This window comes from Cheilinus undulatus, linkage group 23 (assembly GCF_018320785.1).
Source record: "Cheilinus undulatus linkage group 23, ASM1832078v1, whole genome shotgun sequence".
NCBI classification, from domain to species: domain Eukaryota; kingdom Metazoa; phylum Chordata; class Actinopteri; order Labriformes; family Labridae; genus Cheilinus; species Cheilinus undulatus.
In genome coordinates, this window is record NC_054887.1 from 24,360,555 (window position 1) to 24,377,359 (window position 16,805).

The following is a 16,805-nucleotide window of genomic DNA, read 5'->3' on the forward strand; positions in this document are numbered from 1 at the left end:
CGTTAACATTAGCAGATGAATAACGTTAGAGCAATACCTTGCTATGATAAACTTTTTCTAACGTTAGAGGCAGTGATGTGACGTCACAAGTCGTAACTCGGAGTACATCGATCTGGTACGAGTTCACGGATGGGAAGTTACGAGTTCGACTGCCGTTCCAGTGCACATTCATGAGTTACAGGTGGGAAAAACACGAGTTACGGGTTGCCTGGAACGCAGCATAAATCTAAGTGGGCGGGGCTTTGGCTCATTAGACTGTACCGCCCACACCACACTAGTCAGAACGACCCATTTTGTATCACGAATGTTTGCAAATGGAGACTGCATGGCTAAGTGCTTGATTTTATACACCTGTTGCAAAGGGTCTGACTGAAACACCTGAACTCAATTATAAACAGGTGTGGCCAGATACTTTTGTCCATACAGTGTTTAGCATGTTGCAGGCACTACATTACAGTAGTCTTTGTTTTTATGTTTTCAAGGATAATGACATCCATTCATGAAATGAAGTCAGTGCTGCTGCTTTAGTAGTTTTGCTTTCTCATCATGGTGATCAATTATAAATATTGTTAGGATTTAGACAGTTCAGACAAGAAAGACTGAAAAGCATACACATATTTGAGTATTACAGTCATTGTGCATTCTGCATTTAAGTAACCAGAGCAGCTCTGTTCAAGCTTTTGCATGCTAAAGTGATTTGCAGATTCAGAGAAAAGAAATAAGTCATGAAAAGGAAATGCAGAAGAATCACATTTTTCCAGCCGTCACTTTCATGAATCATTGAGTATTTTCTGAGTGTGTCCCCTCACCTTCCTGTGGGATGATCCTCAGGGTGACGCTGAGGCCCGCGTCTTTGATCAGCTTCACAATGTCGGCGTGCGGCATGTTCACGATGCTCTGGCTGTTCACCGCCAGGATCCGGTCCCCCACCTTCAGCTTCCCGCAGCGGTCGGCCGGGCTGCCCTCAATGATGCGACCGATTTTATGGGGCACGCCTGTAAGGGAGGAATCAACACGGTGCAGGTGAAAAAAACAAAAACAAAAAAGGTGCCCGGGAGCTGATTTGGAGGATTACGCCTGTCTGTTCTCTCTGACTGACTGAAAAATGTCTCTGTCTCTCTCTCATTTTGCTGTTCACCCCAGGCTTACGTAAGGCATCCAAGTTTTTTTTTCTCCATGTGTGTGGGCGATGCACTGATGCTCACGGCGGCATAGCAGAGATGTGTGAGTGACGTGCCGTGGGAGGGCATGTATAATTGAAGAGATGGAATGAGAGGTGCTTCACTTTTTTATCGAGCCGTGACCTCGCCTTCTACTTAAGTACAGCTCATATCTTGACACTAAATGGAGTTTGCCTTATAGTTTAAACGTGATAAAGAGCTTTAGCACTTGTAATAGAGAAGCGTAGCGCTGTTATGAATAAGAATCTACTCAATCAGGGGTCTTACTGTTGGTGGCGGAGGCTTCAGGGCGATTGAGCGAGCTGATGATGACGAAGCCAAAGCCTTCGCTCTCCTTGCGGTTGATGATGACATCACTGGGCTGTGCGTTGGATGTCTGGTCTGAGGTGACGGTGGCGTTGGGCCCCTGGGTAGTGATGGTGCTGTTGCCGTAGGTGAAGTCGCTGCGGGGGGAGCTGTGCTGCGTGGAGACGGAGCCGGAGCTGCGGCCGTTCTCTGGACAGGACTCACCTGTAGGGGTTGGTAGAGAGCTGAGAGGTAAATACAAAACAAAACAAAGCAGGAGGAGCTTTCAAATGTACATTTTCTTTATTCTAATCCTTTGACTATATAGTGATGCAGGAATGAGTCCTAAAATGCAGAAATGAGTTAGCATTTTAGCACTTCCGGTTCCCTCGTTTGAAAGTCTCTGGGATTTTTGAATGAGTTTTCGGTTAAATGCCTGATATAAGGTCTGTGGTGAACACAAGCTCAAGAGAGTTTAACGTTTATCCTACAACATAAAATACATCTGAAACATGTCCCACCTTTGAATTATGTATCTTTTTACGTCTTAATAAAGGTGGTTGATTAAAGACAGCTAACAAGGACTACAGTGACTGTCGGGAGGACTATACGTCATCATCCAAAGTGCAGCGACTAAGCATCCGCAGGTGATGACGTTAAATTGAAGATTTGAAGATTATCTTTATGAACTAAATGTGTAAGTTTCATAAACTTTTATCAAACACAGATCTTATTTTCAGCAGTAATCCAAAAACCCATTGAAAAATCCCATAGGCTCGACACCGAGGGAACCCATGCAACGCTAACATCCAGGTTTGCCTGCAAAATTACGCCACGACTGCACCACTCTATTGATTATATGCTTTATGGACGCACAGTTTTTGTGCTTACATTAATGCCAGCTGAAATTCAGAACTCTTTAATCATGGAATCAGCAGAGTATTGGTGACTTTTACACACCTTGCACCTTTGCAGTCCTTGACCCCATTCTGTGATTTCAAATGGTCTTCCGCTTTGTTGCTGAGTTGCTTTGGGTAACAGCATGTCCTTAAGGTGGACTCAGACTATAATATTTTTTGGTTGTTCATGACAGAACCATATCAGACTATGCAACTAAAATCTTGTTCCATCTTGGCCGACAGACTGGCCACACTACAATCGTGATCCTGACTGCAAATTGTATGCTAACGTCACCACTGTCTCAAGGACTGTGTGCAAGTTCACAGGTCGTTAGGAGGAGCTGGTCAAAGAGAGTGGATCACAGTAACAGGAGTACTCTATGTGATTCGAGGGATTGTTGCTCTGAAAAGAAGCAAAAAACAAACAGAAAACAATTTTGTACTCGTCCTGATGTATCAAGAGGAGGATGATATGGACCAGTTGAACCAGTCTGAACAATACCCCAGTTAACCTCACCAATACATGCAGCGTCACCCCGTCTACCGGGAAAATTAGGAACAATGCAGGAAAAATTCTGACATGTTTGTGTTGTCGAATTGTGGTCATGGTCTTGGATGTGTTGTTGGCTATGTCACACTACAAGAGCGTTTGTTGTCATTAATGCTCATAATCAGGCCTGACATTTGACGATGAATTGCGGCGTTACAGTCAAGCCAAAATCTGAGCATGTAGTCTCAGCCAGCCTTTTTTACATGTGATGCCAGCGAGCATCATAGACTAAATAAGCTTGAATACTTGCTTCCTATTGTAGTATCCTGAAATTACATGAATAATACAAAGTAAAGCAGCGCCAAAGTGCCCCGACACACCATTCCTGCTTTCCTTCCTGTCGCTCGCATTGAGATGGGTGAGGAACAAGGAAAGAAGGAGATGACAATGCATCAGGAGTGTCCGATAGGAATAATTCCCTGATTTTCGTTCACTTTCTTCACTCATCCTTGCTTGTTAGCTTGGACAGTGTTGTACAGACAGTGCAACTGACTTCCTGTTTGGAAATAGACCTGCTTCTATTCAAAAGCAAGAACTTTAGGTAGGGGGAAGATTATGACATGAACTTAACTATGGAAAAAGAACTCTTAGTGGATTGAGAAGAAAAAAAGAAAGAACAGTAGAGAATGAAACTACAACAATACGAGGGGCAGATGGTTTTTGACTTGTCCACTGAGCTGCTTGCAAGTTTTTTAAAGTAAAATGAGACATGAAGGACAGTGGTGGACTTTTTTTTTAACGTCACTGCGGCTGCAGGAGTTGCTGTGTGCTCAGAGGGAGAATAACACAGGCGATTTAAACATGTATTACACAAATTATGGACCTTAATTAATCATGAATGATGCATTAATGCTGACAGCCCTGGTCTTTTTCAATGTAGGACGTCTATATGCAATGAAGGTAGTCACAGCAGCTGTCAAACTGACATTATTCACAGTGAAATGCTGTAAAGAACAATTTTAAAACAGTATGAAGTCAAAATACACAATTGGCTGAGAGTTATGCTTAATTCAATTACTTCGGTACAACTATTCCACCATTAAAAATGTACAACTGCAGCACAAAAAAGCAGCAATTTAAGGAGATGAAATGCTTCCCGTCAATCACTGAATCTTCTTTTACTATATCTTTATAAATCAAGGCAATTTGAGGCTTAAAACTCTGTTATGTTGTTCCATTTACACAAGAATCACAAATGTGCATAATTATGTCAGAAACCTCTCAGCATGTGCCAAAAAATATAACCAATTTTACCAGTAAGATTTTGTCCTTTTATCCCTGCACAAGCCTGAGCTTTATCTCATGCCTGTGAAGCATCAAGAAGCAAACACAAGGCAGAAACAGACGCAAAAACAACTGTCACAAAACGTGGTAAAAGGCATCATTAAGATGCAGCGATGTGTCGATCCAGGCGGAGTGAAAGCAGCTTCTTGCACCTCTATTTTTTAGGAGTGTGTGCATTCTGAGCGATCAAACTCTGTGCTGTTGTTTCTGCAGCTTGAGAAGCAGCAGCAATGTTCTGATGCCGAATAGTCAGGGATTTCATCTGAAGGTTCAGGGAGTTACATTAAGATTTGTCACAGCAAAAAAGGGGACATATCCACATGAAGGATTTCCTTACAGCAACAAGTGCAAAGAGGGGCGTTTTATCAGGAGAGAAACAGTCAGATAAAGGAATGAAATGTGTGAAGTGTGAGGTGTTGGGTGCAGGAAGAAGTACAGTGTGATCTCAGGGTTTGACACCTGGTAAAGTGCCAGTGGGAGTCAGACAATTAGGATGGAAGTGAGGGCCGCAGAGGAGGCCAGGGATGAGTCACACAGCGGCCTTTGGTGTGAAGGAATTGACAGAGAGGGCGTCGTGGAGTGGGTAGAAGTGGATTGGTGCAAAGAGAGTGCGGTGGAAAGTGTGTGGTGAGGCTGTGATAATGAGAACACGAGAGGTCAGAGTGAACATGACGAAGCGCCACAGCAGTCTGCAGGAAAAAGTGAATAAAGAACAATGTGAGTAAGAGCATGAATCCTTTTCCGGGCAGAAGCTTGAGCACATTTACTCTGAGAGATTAGTGCTTCAATTTTCTAACTGATTTAACGCAGTTTTCTTAATCATTAAAGTGTAAGAATGGTAGTTTGAAAAGAAAAGGGGAGAGGGGAGAAGAATTCAATGAAATCGAGGACAAAGATGTGAGTAGTGAGCCTGTGAAATCTTTATAAATTGTTCTCATAATGCTGCTCAGAGCAGGATTAAACACGCCCTCGGAAAGTCCAGCAAAATTGACTTTTCAGTCAGTGAGCAGTTCATTTATCCAATTATAACATCCTTAAGACAGGCAATGCTTGATATTCTCACTATTTATTTCTTGCCCTGTCTTTTACTCTCAATGGTTCCTATTTAATATGATTACAAATGTCTTAAAGCTACAATATGAAAACTTTAAATAATTACAAAATGATGACTCCTTTTCTATATTGAGGTCTTACATTACCTTAACATTTCCAACAGTTTTTAAAACCAGATAAATTGTTACATGTTGATTGCTGTAATGGAAATGTTAGACGTTATCTGAAAGGCTTTGTAATGCAGTGTTAACTGCTACAGGAAGCTGCTGTTCTGTTGCTGTATATAAATCATTTTTTGTGCTTCTTACTTGCAATGGACCATGATTGTTCAGTTGCAAGTTCAATTACCTAAGCTCACCTACATCGCTATATGGACACAAGTATTCAGTGTCGCCTGTCAATGGTCACCTGACCGTTACACCACAAGAGACTGTTATGGCATTGTCTTCAAATACGTGTAATTTATGGAGTTGGCCCCCCTTTTGCAGCTATAACAGCTTTAACTCTTCTTCGAAGGCTTTCCACAAGATTTAGAGTGGGAATTTATTCTCATTCATTCTGTAGAGCATATATGAGGTCAGGCACTGATGTTGGATGAGAAGGCCTGGCTTGCAATCACCATTCCAGTTCACCCCAAAGAAGCTTAATGGGGTTAAGGTCAGGGCTCTATGTGGGCCACATGTAGGCTAGTACCACTCCAACCAGCCTTACTCCTACATGTAACCACATGTTAAAGCTCGCAGGAGGCTTAGCCACATACAGGCCAACTAGACGGTGATAGATTTGATATCTGGGCTGGTGGCAGTGCTTTGATCTCTGGTTGACTGAAGGAGTGTTTGACGGTCGCAGGTTTGAGTCTTGAACTTCTGAGCAAAGACAAAGACATGTGGTTGATCATTTTTTTCTGAAGAGGCAATTGGAGCCTGAACTCTGGGCTGATCAAACGTCGGACAGATTTATCACTGCCAAAACTCTCTTTTCTGGTGGTTTGACTCTGTTCTTGCAGTATGGACAGTACACACTGATCTGTCTTTTGGAAATAAGACGTTTTACAACTTTAACAATGCAGAAGTTTTGTAAGTTTTACCAGGAACACTTTTCTAACTATGAAATGTCAAATATTGGCCTTTATACAGCTGTAGCTGGCAAGCCAATAGCTAACGTGTTAGCAACCTGAAAAAAAGCTGGCTGGTCTAAGAGCCAATTTCTGAGAAAGGATTCCCCACAATTCTGTCATTTTCATGGGGAAAGAAAATAACATAGCTTACTCATACTCAAAAGAACTGATCACACAATGGGGAGAGTTTGATATAAACGGGCTAGGAAGGCTAACCCATCCATTTCTTATACAGTAAAACTAAGAATCTATGAACAATTATACTTGAAATCAACAGATTGTTGATTTTGTTGGAACCCAGAGAAGCAAACAAACCTTACAGTTACAAGAAAAACGTGAGATCTCTAATTTTACAGGAGACTAAAAGAGGGTTGCAGTTGTAGATCCGGGAGGTGGCCAGATTATGAACTAAAATAACGGCAGATTTGGGAATGAGGGATGGACGAAGGTGATTTATATTGCATAGATGGAATTATGTAGCCCTGGAAACATTATTGATGTGTGATTGGAAAGACAGTTTGCTGTAAAAGAGGAAGCCCATACTCTTGACCTGAAGGGAAGGAGAAACTGAGGATCGATCAACTGTGGGGGGAAAAAATGGTCAGATTTGGCTAAGGTAAATTTAGTGCCGATAAGAAGAACTTTCATTTTATCACTATTGAGTCTGAGAAAGTTGTGTGAATACCAGGATTTAATTTCCTGTAAACATTCACACAGTGAGGAAGGTGGGGCAGTGGAGTTAGGTTTGGGGGATAGGTAGAGCTGGGTGTCATCTGCATAGCAGTGAAATCCAATGTGGAATTTGTGGAAGATATGACAAAGATAAAGTAAATAGATGACAACTAGTAGGGGGCCCAGGGCAGACTCTTGGGGAATACCAGTAGAGAGTGGAGAAGGGTGGGATTCAGGGATGTGAAGCCCAAAAATTTATCTTTTAAAAGTTAAAAAGTGCCCCGTCAACGTGCATATTTCCTGACCTGCTGCCTGTATCCTCCTTCTGATGACCAGATTAACTTGTCCGTTTCTCGCTGCTCCGTGCATCAAGTCGATGACATATCTGTGTGGTTTTCCCACCACCGGGATCCCGTCAACAAACAGCAGCTCATCACCGGGTCGTAAACGTCCGTCCAGGTCTGCAGGACTCTTCTCGATGATTGCACCAATCAGGATCTGTTATCAAACAAACTGTTATAATCTGGAAGTCTAGATTTAAATAAGAGCTTGGGATTTTACAAGTGTTACAAGCAGTGTGAGTTAATGTGGTTATTTAAAGCTGCATGTAATAAAACTATTTGTTGTATCTGTTACTTTAACAGACGACAAAAAGACACCAAAGCAGCCAGAGCCAGCACTCTCTCGGGTCAGGGGTTAGGTTAGGTTTTACAGTGTGTGTATTGGGTTAGAGAGGAGAAAATGACAGGGTTTCCACGCCCATCGCCATACGAGCCTTCTCACGCGTCTCCGGACTCACAGGCTGGCCGGCCTCGTCCCCGCCCAGCACTCGGAAACCAAAACCGGACTTCTGTCTGCGCAGATTCACCTCAATGTCCTGGTACTCTGCACCTGAAAAATCACACATTAAAATCACGTTTTCAGGTGAATAAGTTTGGAATTTTCAGAACCACAGTTCCAAAAAGTTGGGGCGCTGTACAAAATGGAAATACAGAGATAATACAATGGAAATCTCATAAACCCATTTTATTCACAATATACATATCAGATGTTGAAACTGAGATATTTTACCATTTCATGAAAAATATTAGCTCATTTTTAATTTGATGACAGCAACACATATCAAAAAGTAGAGACGGGACCATGTTTACCAAAGGTTAAGCAAAAAAACCAAACCAAAAGAAAAAAGGCTGCTACACAATGGTAAACATGGCCCTGTCCATACTTTTTTGAGATGTACTGCTACCATCAAATTCAAAACAACCAATATTTTTCACGATGTTCTATTGTGAATAAAATATGGGTCCTGTAAATCATGGCATTCCATTTTATTTACATTTTACATCGCACCCCAACTTTTTTTGAACTGGATTTTATCTTTCTTCATAGAAGGGGTTTTACCTGAGGAGTCGACAGGGAAAACAGTCCTTTGTTGGCCTGGCTCTGAAAGAAAAAGACACAAAAAGCAATGATAAAAGACAACAAAATAACACATCAATAGACTGCTAACACATTCTCCCATACAGACCAGAATAAGGCAGAAAGGCCCTGCCTCAGCGTTAACGCCACCACAGAACCTCAGCATCATCCATAAAAGTCAGGAAGTGCTTACAGCGTGTAATATACTTGTCTCTTATTTACTGTGTGCGAGCACTGATATGCAATCAGGAGCTTCACACAATGCCGTGATCTGCAAAAAATAAAGAGGTGAAATGAACTCAAGCGCAGACAAGTGGCTGCGAATGAAAAATTGATTCCAATTGTTACGGTTTTAATCACAACGAGAGCTCTGCCGGGGCTCCGCGGGGGATGATGGGAAAAATAAAACCATGACTACAGGAAAGAAAAGTGATGCAGCTGTTACCATGAAAACCACAGTACTGCTTATAGTCATAACTGGTTTCAAAGATGAAGACAGGGAGTATATCACATCTGCTATTGATCAAGGAAAATACTCGGCTACCTTGTTTGTCTATTTAATGAAAGCTTTTGATGCAGTTGATCAAAACATACTCTTTGAGAAGTTACATGGTGCTGGGTTTGATGACTTGTCTTATAAGTGGTTTGATGATTATTTGTCAAAAAGAGAAAAATGTGTGATTTTAGAAAATGGTCAGTTGGCATACTTAAGTTAACAAAAGGGGTTCCACAAGGCTGTCTACTGGGTCCTATACTTTTTAAAAGTATATATCAACAACATTGTCTCTGTATTGGTCTAACTAATCAGAAAAACATGTTTTTGCTGTCAAATAGTATGCCAAGGCTAATGTTGGGTCCATCCATAATCTGTACTGCATGTCCCGTTTAGGGTTGGGGAGGGGCTGTAGCCAATCCCAGCTGAGGAGAGATGGGGTACCTCTGGACTGCTCGCTTGCCAATCACAAGTGAAGTTAATTTTGTTATTGTGCATATGAACACGGGATTAGGCCTCTTTATGTTTTATTTTGTAAGTGTACATATGATGTGAAGTTTTGCTGCTATATTGAAATTGCTCCTTCCAAATCAGTCTTTCATCAACATGATAGAAAGGGACTTTTACTACAATTACTATATTAATTACCCAGGACTCAAGACCAAGGTTAATGTAGTTTACTAAAACTAAAATTCTAAAATCATTTTAGTTAACTGAAACTAAAATAAAAGAAGACTTCACAAAAAGACAAAACTAACTTAAATGTCACTCTGTGCTTACAAAAAAAATGAAAAAAAAAAAAAAAAAGGACCACCTTGTGTTCCACCTCTGTAAGAAGGAAGGAATGCTCAACTTCATTCATAAAGAAAGACTGGCAGTTACACTGATGACATAATCACATTGCAAACATTACAGACTAAGCAGCATTTCATAAATAAAACAGAAAGACGGTCAGATGTCTAACTCTGGATAAAATTGTGTAGGGACCCATTTTAGAAGTAGCTATGCGAACAGTGGCTTGGTTTAGCTTTTTCAGCATCAGCTAAAGTAAATGTAGCTTCCCTAGCTACAGGTAACATTACTTTGTAAGCCAATGTAGCAATGTTAGCTTTAGGTAATGCTAACAAAGCTTCGCTAGCCACAGGTAACCTTACTATGTAAACCAATGTAGCTACATTAGCTTGAGCTAAAGCCAGCCAACAATCACATAACTACTTCAAAAACAGGTCTAGCTTTAGCAAAACAAGCATAATCTAGATTCATTTGCTTTAGCTTAAGCTATGTTAGTTATGTAGCTACTATACCTACATAGTTTACATACCTAAAATAGCTAAAATAGCTACCATGGCATTGTTAGCTTTAGATAAAAATATGTTACCTACATAGATAATGTAACTTCATGAGCTTTAGATTTAGCTACTTTAGCTATGTTATCGATATAGCTATGTAGCTTTGTCATCTTTAGATTTAGTAATGTTAGCTACATAGATAATGTAGTTACATAGCTTTGTTAGCTTTAGCCTTGGCAATGTTACATGCATTACAGTGTTTTCATGGAGGAGGAGCTTTTTTCTTGTAAGCAGACTGGTTACTCTGCTTTATTCAGTGTTTTATAACCAGATTTAGCAAGTCAGGTTTTTGACTTTTAACTTCTAGTAGCCTAACCCTGCCCTTAAGCATGTATTTCCGTTCTTTGGCATCTAACCGTAGTTGTCTGCAAGGGGGTGGCTACTGTTGGCTGTTTAAAAGCAGTTAGCTAGCAATTACCAGCGTTACTGCCTCCTATACTAGCGGAAACACTGTAATCTGTGGTTCCTTACCTCTACATTCAGACTACAGACTGTCGAAAGAACTCAGATGTATGTTGTGGGACTATTTGCACTGAACCATCACCCCTGAACTGTGATGGTTCGAGACAAATACAAGCACCATTATACCCCTTGTAAAAACGAATCAAAGCTTAAGTTCAAAACATGACAACAAAAGGAAAAAACTAATGAAAATGCCCAAAATATTACAACCTTGCCAAAGACATGCAAGATAACGGCTGAGGCCCACCCTTAGATAAAAATGTTATTTCCTGCTGCATGGGGCTCCAGTGTGATAAGACAGCCCTTCAGCAAATAGCCTGCACCCTGACGTGCAAGTTCACTGTGGTCTCAGAGTGTGGCTGCTGGGCTCTGTGTCGGAGCAGGGAGAGAAGTCTGGGATTCAATCTATGTTGTCTGTTGTCATAAGTCAATTTTATTGATTCGTCCGCCACCACAAATTCAGCGACACTGAACAAAAACACAGCATTTGGCTGGGGACAAATTTCGAATCCTGGCATGAGGACAAAGTTAGCAAGCTAAACAACATGCTATTCCCAGATGCTCAGCTGCTCAGTGCTCTTTTCACATGATTACAGGAATTTATTCTGACATTTCAAGTGTGTTTAGAGACTAATTTTGCTTTATAAGGACTTCAAAAGCACCCTGAACCCCAGAAGTGGTTTCACTTTTTACTCTGCTAACTTTTCAAAATGTGTAGATAAAATCAATGCAAAATATCTTTTCATAAACAAAATCACCACAAGCTCGAAAAATGTCACATGAAATAATGTAAAATGGAAAGAAAATGGCTCTGTGGAGAGTGGGATTAAAGATGCACCCCATTTTTAACCTATTTGATTACAAAAAAGCTTCAGTGCCTCACGTAAGGGTAAACTTTGGTATGTGACCCCTAGCCATTCCAGGTGAAACTCACTCTTCCACTGATCCACTGCTGCCCAAATCCACAAAGCAAGATTAAGATTCTTTTTTCAGCGAGTTTAAAGTAGTCCAGGTAAAAGCAAAACAAAACCAAAAAATATATGTATGATGCTCCAGGGCTGGTGATAAAACGGGATATTTTCTGTGTAGTTTGTTTGCCCCGGCTCTTTAATATAACCTGTTTCCATAAATGTTGACTTTAATCCACAGATGCTCACAGAAAATTAAAATAAACCATCATAAGCGGCTCACAGGAGCCCTGCATCCTGAGGTTATAATGCTGCAAAAGAAAAGGTCACGACCTCCTTCACCCGAGCCAGCAAGAGTGGAAATGGAGCGTTTCTAAAATCTGTCTGAGCCTATTCCCCGCTGAGACAAGACCTCTGACTTTTCACTGCAAGAATGACAAGCGTGCATGTTACACTCATCGCTGAATCTGCTGCTGCAGAGGAGGGGGAGACGATGAGAGACAAAGAGGTTTGATATGAAGACTCTGTGACAGCCACGTCCTCCTGAATAACAGGTGACTTACAGATGAGTGAACACCGGTCCTGTGTGGAGAAACTTTCACGATTTCATGACAGACGTGAGCGACAAAAAAACAACCAAAAGTAACCTTGAAGAAAGTCCCAATCATTCTCACACAACAGACACGCAAAACAAGATTACACTGCTTTTTTAGGATATTTTTGGCTGCTATTCACTCTAGAAATGCTTGAGTGGAGCACCAGAGTTGTTCAAGTTGTCAACATTTTTGATAGTTTCATACTTTTCAATACCACATGTTGCAAATTGGTATGTACCAATAGTGCCAAGAAAAATTATTCACCCTATTGGATGTTTTACCCTTTTATTGATTTTCTTAATCAATTATAGTCTATATAATTTGGTATTTTACAAAAAAAAAAAACTCCTTAATGTGAAAGTGAAAACATTTTTCTACAAACAAAGAATGTTAAGAAATTTAAAAAACTAACTGATGTAATAATGGAAGGTCCAGTCATTGGTTAATCAGTATTCATGGCTACCATTACACCATGGAGTCAAAACTCTCCCAGAAGCTTTGAGAAAAGGTTCACCAAAAGGCTGCACATCATCACAAACACACTATCTCCACTGTGGTGGCAGCATCATGCCGTGGGGATGTTTCTCAGCAGCCAGCCCTGAAAGGTTTGTAAAGGTAGAGAAAAGAGTAAAACATCAAAGAGGTTTGAATACTTTTAGTTGGCATTTCACATCAATGTAGTCATTTTTTGAGGAGAATTTGAGGGTTTTAGAAATCTCTGGAAGGTAATAAACATGGTTAACATTTCTTCAACAATGCTACAAGAATCAGTCGTTTAAAATCGGACATAAATACGAGCAACATCCAAAAATTTCCAGTGTTTTGTGCAGTCTACACATGATAGATTATATCCTCTCATACAAACCTGTCTTGTCAAATAGATGGTATTTGAAGATTTTTCAACACTTTTCCATCCATCAGGAAAATTTTGACAATCTTGCAGAAAAAAATATAAAAGCGACCTACATTTTATTTTCTCGTCTCACACATCCAGCCTCAGTATTTTTATGTCTTCCCTACAGCCATGCACACTCACATACATTCATTAAAAAAAGCACATAAACTAGCTCCTACTGTTTGAGTCCCCACAGGGCAGTAGAGTTATGATGCACCCTGATGATATCATAATAAGACAAAATGACTTTTTCCACATTTTACAAGCTAGATGACTGTAATATCGCTGCCACTACGGTGTTATGTTGCAAAAATCAGCTGCTGCATGTTTATTCATCTCTGTTTATCATTTGGGATGTGTACAGATCAGCCTAGTCAGGGAAACTGAGCTGTCTGCAGGTTCTGTTTGTGTTTTTTTGGGTGGGAATTTAATGAGCGGAAATCAAATGAGATAATATGAGGGATTGATGATGTTAAAGCTGAGGTATTTGTGCTGGGAATTCAGCAGCACGTCTTCTCATCTTGTTTGACCAAAAGAGGTCAGCTCATTTGAAGATTCTTTTTAAATTTTCCATGCAGAAGTGAAGACAGAATCATTGAGTGAATTTGTTGTGTCTGTAAGAGAGAGGATAATGATCTCTCTCTACTCCAACTTCCAATGAGGAGTCTAAACTTTCAGCTCTGGTACTTACGCCTACTCTCATAGACAGCCCTGGACTTCTCATAAAGGTCATAGGGGTCTGGTTTAGCCAGGGCCAAGGCCTCGGAGGCTGAGTCTGGGACCGAGGCCCTGTGGAGGTGGTGTGTTGGGAAGGGGGCGTTGTGGGGGATAACAGGGGCTGACAGGTTGGTCTGAGCGGGGCTGCTCTGGCCCTGCTGGCACTCCCACTGATCCAGAACCTGTGAAGCACAGCGGCATGAGCGGTCAATGATTCATTTACACTTTCCCACTCATGACACTCGATTTAGCTCGATAATCATAGAACACTTAAAAACTTAAGCAGACGTCATGAATTCTGACCATTTGCTAACCCCTGAAATGTTAGCTGATACTTTTACTGTCAAGCCTTCCATTTTCACTCAACACAGTTAACAGAACTAATATGTGCAGGCACCATTGAAAAGTTAGTCTTCAGACAGAATTAGTGTTTGGAGTTTTTTGAAGAGTAAAGTTGAAATGCTTCAAAACTAGCATTATAAGCAATGCTACACTTAACCCTTGCTCACTAGCTGCTTAAAAAAATGACATTAGGCAATCATATTTTAAATTTGAGAGCTTTTTTCTCACACTATTAAATTAAATGAACATGTTTTTATATTTAAACAGAATTGGTTCAAAGGAAATGCACTTTTTTGCCTTAAATGCCGTTATTTGTAATTGAAATTTGCTGCTGTTGCAGCAAATAGTTATAGTAAGTTAGCAAGTGGATGCTAATGTTAGCTAGCATGCTAACAGAACAATTAATTCATAGCCGTTTTTGAGTAGCTACTGCTTTTAAGTATAATTCTCAGTATGAATGCACTTCGAACACTTATGTGCTGAAAATATTTAGTATTGAGTGCAGAAATGTGTGATTTGGTACAAGCAGTTTTCATTAGGTTGTTTTTAAAAAGTTGTTAAAGTAGACATTTTTAAGTTTGGGAATAAGACAACATTAATAAGCCAAAATAACCCACTCCTAACCAGAAGATAAAGGTACAGCATTGTTTGTTTTTGTAGTAGAAATGTTGGCTAACTAGCCCTACTACCGCAAACAACACAGCTTGGTTTTTAAAAATTCAATTTTAAGGTAATTTTCATTTTTGAGAAAAGAAACATAGGATGTTATAGTAAGTATACGCTTTGTCAAAAAATGTAAAATGTCACAGTGTTGACCAGATGACAAAAAAAAAGTACAGTGCTGCTCATTAGCCAGAGAAAATGTTAGCTAGCTAGCCCCTGTATGAATGAACAGTAGTGTTTCTCACAGTTAAATAAATTTTTTGTTTACTTAATAACTTTGAAAGAGATCATGGTTTATGTTATGCTATAGAGTGGGCAGTATTTAAATAGTAGTTAAAGATGACCTTTCATTGTATTAGTATAAGAGATTTGAACATTTAGCAAATGCTATGCCAACTTATGCCAGTTTGGCTGATTTCTTTTAGCATGTAGCATGTATTCACCTCAAAATATAGGGTTACAGACTACATTACATATGTTCATTTAATGTTAAATTATCTTAGCTGATTTATTGAAGTCTTGAAAATAACCCTAAATAATAAAACAATGCAATTCTTAACAAAGAAACAAGTTAAGGTAGCCTTTTGTTGCAAAAATGTCAGCTAGCCAGCCCTTGTAGACTGTATTTTTCCTATGACAGAATATACGGGTTTTATCTTTGATAATGCTTCGGTTCAAAAGATATTATGGTAAGTTAACTCTGCCCAGAAAGACATAAATGCCTCCATACAGTTACTAAACGACATAAAAAGGTAAAACAATGCTCTATCATAATATGTTAGCTAGCTAGCTCTTCCACTGTTTACTTTCTAAGAATCAATTAAAGGTTTTGTTAATTTCAATGCCTGAACAAGAACAGTCATTATTTTATAGTATGCTAAGTAGACTCTTTAAAATAGCACTGTCCTCTTTATTTCTACAAGAGAAAAGGATTTAAGCAATGAGAATTTTTCAGAAGTTATGCTAGCTATTCCTAGTTAGCCTCATTTTCCTGAAGTCCTGCTTAGTTTTTGATGCTAATGGACAACTGCATTGCTTAAACCTTTAAGACTAGTGTTTTACCACTCATTGAAAACACAAGGCATCTGGTTTACTAGACTTATATGTCATACAGCAAATTGCAAACGTTAGCAAATTAGCATATTTGCTTCAAAATCCTGGCTCTTGAAACTTGAGCTAGAATTGCTTTGTTTTTATGCTAACAGGTAACCGAATGACCTCAACCCCATTACAGTTGTGGTTTACCACTCATTCAAATCACAAGGTATTCATTTATTATCATTTTTATCTCATAAAGAAAACCGAAAATATGAGTGTATTGACCCTCAATAACAAAGGAGTATTACTGGCACAACCCTGCTAGTTAGCTAGTATTGCGTTGTTTTTATGCTAACAGGTAACTGCAATGCTTAAACCGTTTGTTTTACCACTCATTTAAAACACAAGATATTAATTTAAAACCATTCTTTAGTTTGTCTTATGAGGCAAATTGCAAATATAAGTGGATTGTCTTGCAACAAGAAAGGAGGATTCCTGTCACAGCTAAGCTAGTTAGCTAGTATTGCGTGGTTTTGATGCTAACAGGTAACTACATTGCTTAAACCTGTTAGACTTGTGTTTTTTCACTCATTAAAAACCAAGTTTTAAAATTCAAAATTTATTTTATAACATACAGCAAACTGCAAACCTTGGCATTTTGACTTCAACAAAAATGATTTTTCCTGTCACAGCTAAGCTAGTGAGCTGTAATATCTTAATTCACATGCTTATAGAAAACTACATCGCTTTAGCTTTATATTCTCGTGTTTATCAGTTATTGAAACACAAAACTATTTTTAAAATCTTATCACTTTTTCTTTTTTCTTTCTTTTTTTTTTTTACCTTTTTGTGTGTTTTTGGTTTGTGGGAAAATCAAAAGCT

The 16,805-nt window shown here is 39.5% G+C and overlaps 1 protein-coding gene across 9 annotated transcripts in view; it reads right to left on the minus strand.

Annotated features, from left to right (window-relative positions):
- magi2a (membrane associated guanylate kinase, WW and PDZ domain containing 2a) overlaps positions 1 to 16,805 on the minus strand; it is a 416,404-nt gene that overhangs the window by 33,760 nt on the left and 365,839 nt on the right. For 6 of the 9 annotated variants that reach the window (XR_005991556.1, XR_005991555.1, XM_041780614.1 and 3 more), the window contains exons 12-17: positions 13,855 to 14,062; positions 8,443 to 8,484; positions 7,817 to 7,932; positions 7,347 to 7,539; positions 1,449 to 1,691; positions 810 to 995 (exon numbers count right to left, since the gene is read on the minus strand). Coding sequence is in view for 7 of the 9 variants with exons in the window: in XM_041780614.1 (XP_041636548.1) it covers positions 810 to 995; positions 1,449 to 1,691; positions 7,347 to 7,539; positions 7,817 to 7,932; positions 8,443 to 8,484; positions 13,855 to 14,062 (988 nt within the window). In the remaining 2 variants the exon portion in view is untranslated. The remainder of the gene's footprint in view (positions 1 to 809; positions 996 to 1,448; positions 1,692 to 7,346; positions 7,540 to 7,816; positions 7,933 to 8,442; positions 8,485 to 13,854; positions 14,063 to 16,805) is intronic. The other 3 variants (XM_041780615.1, XM_041780617.1, XM_041780616.1) reach the window with 3 other exon arrangements.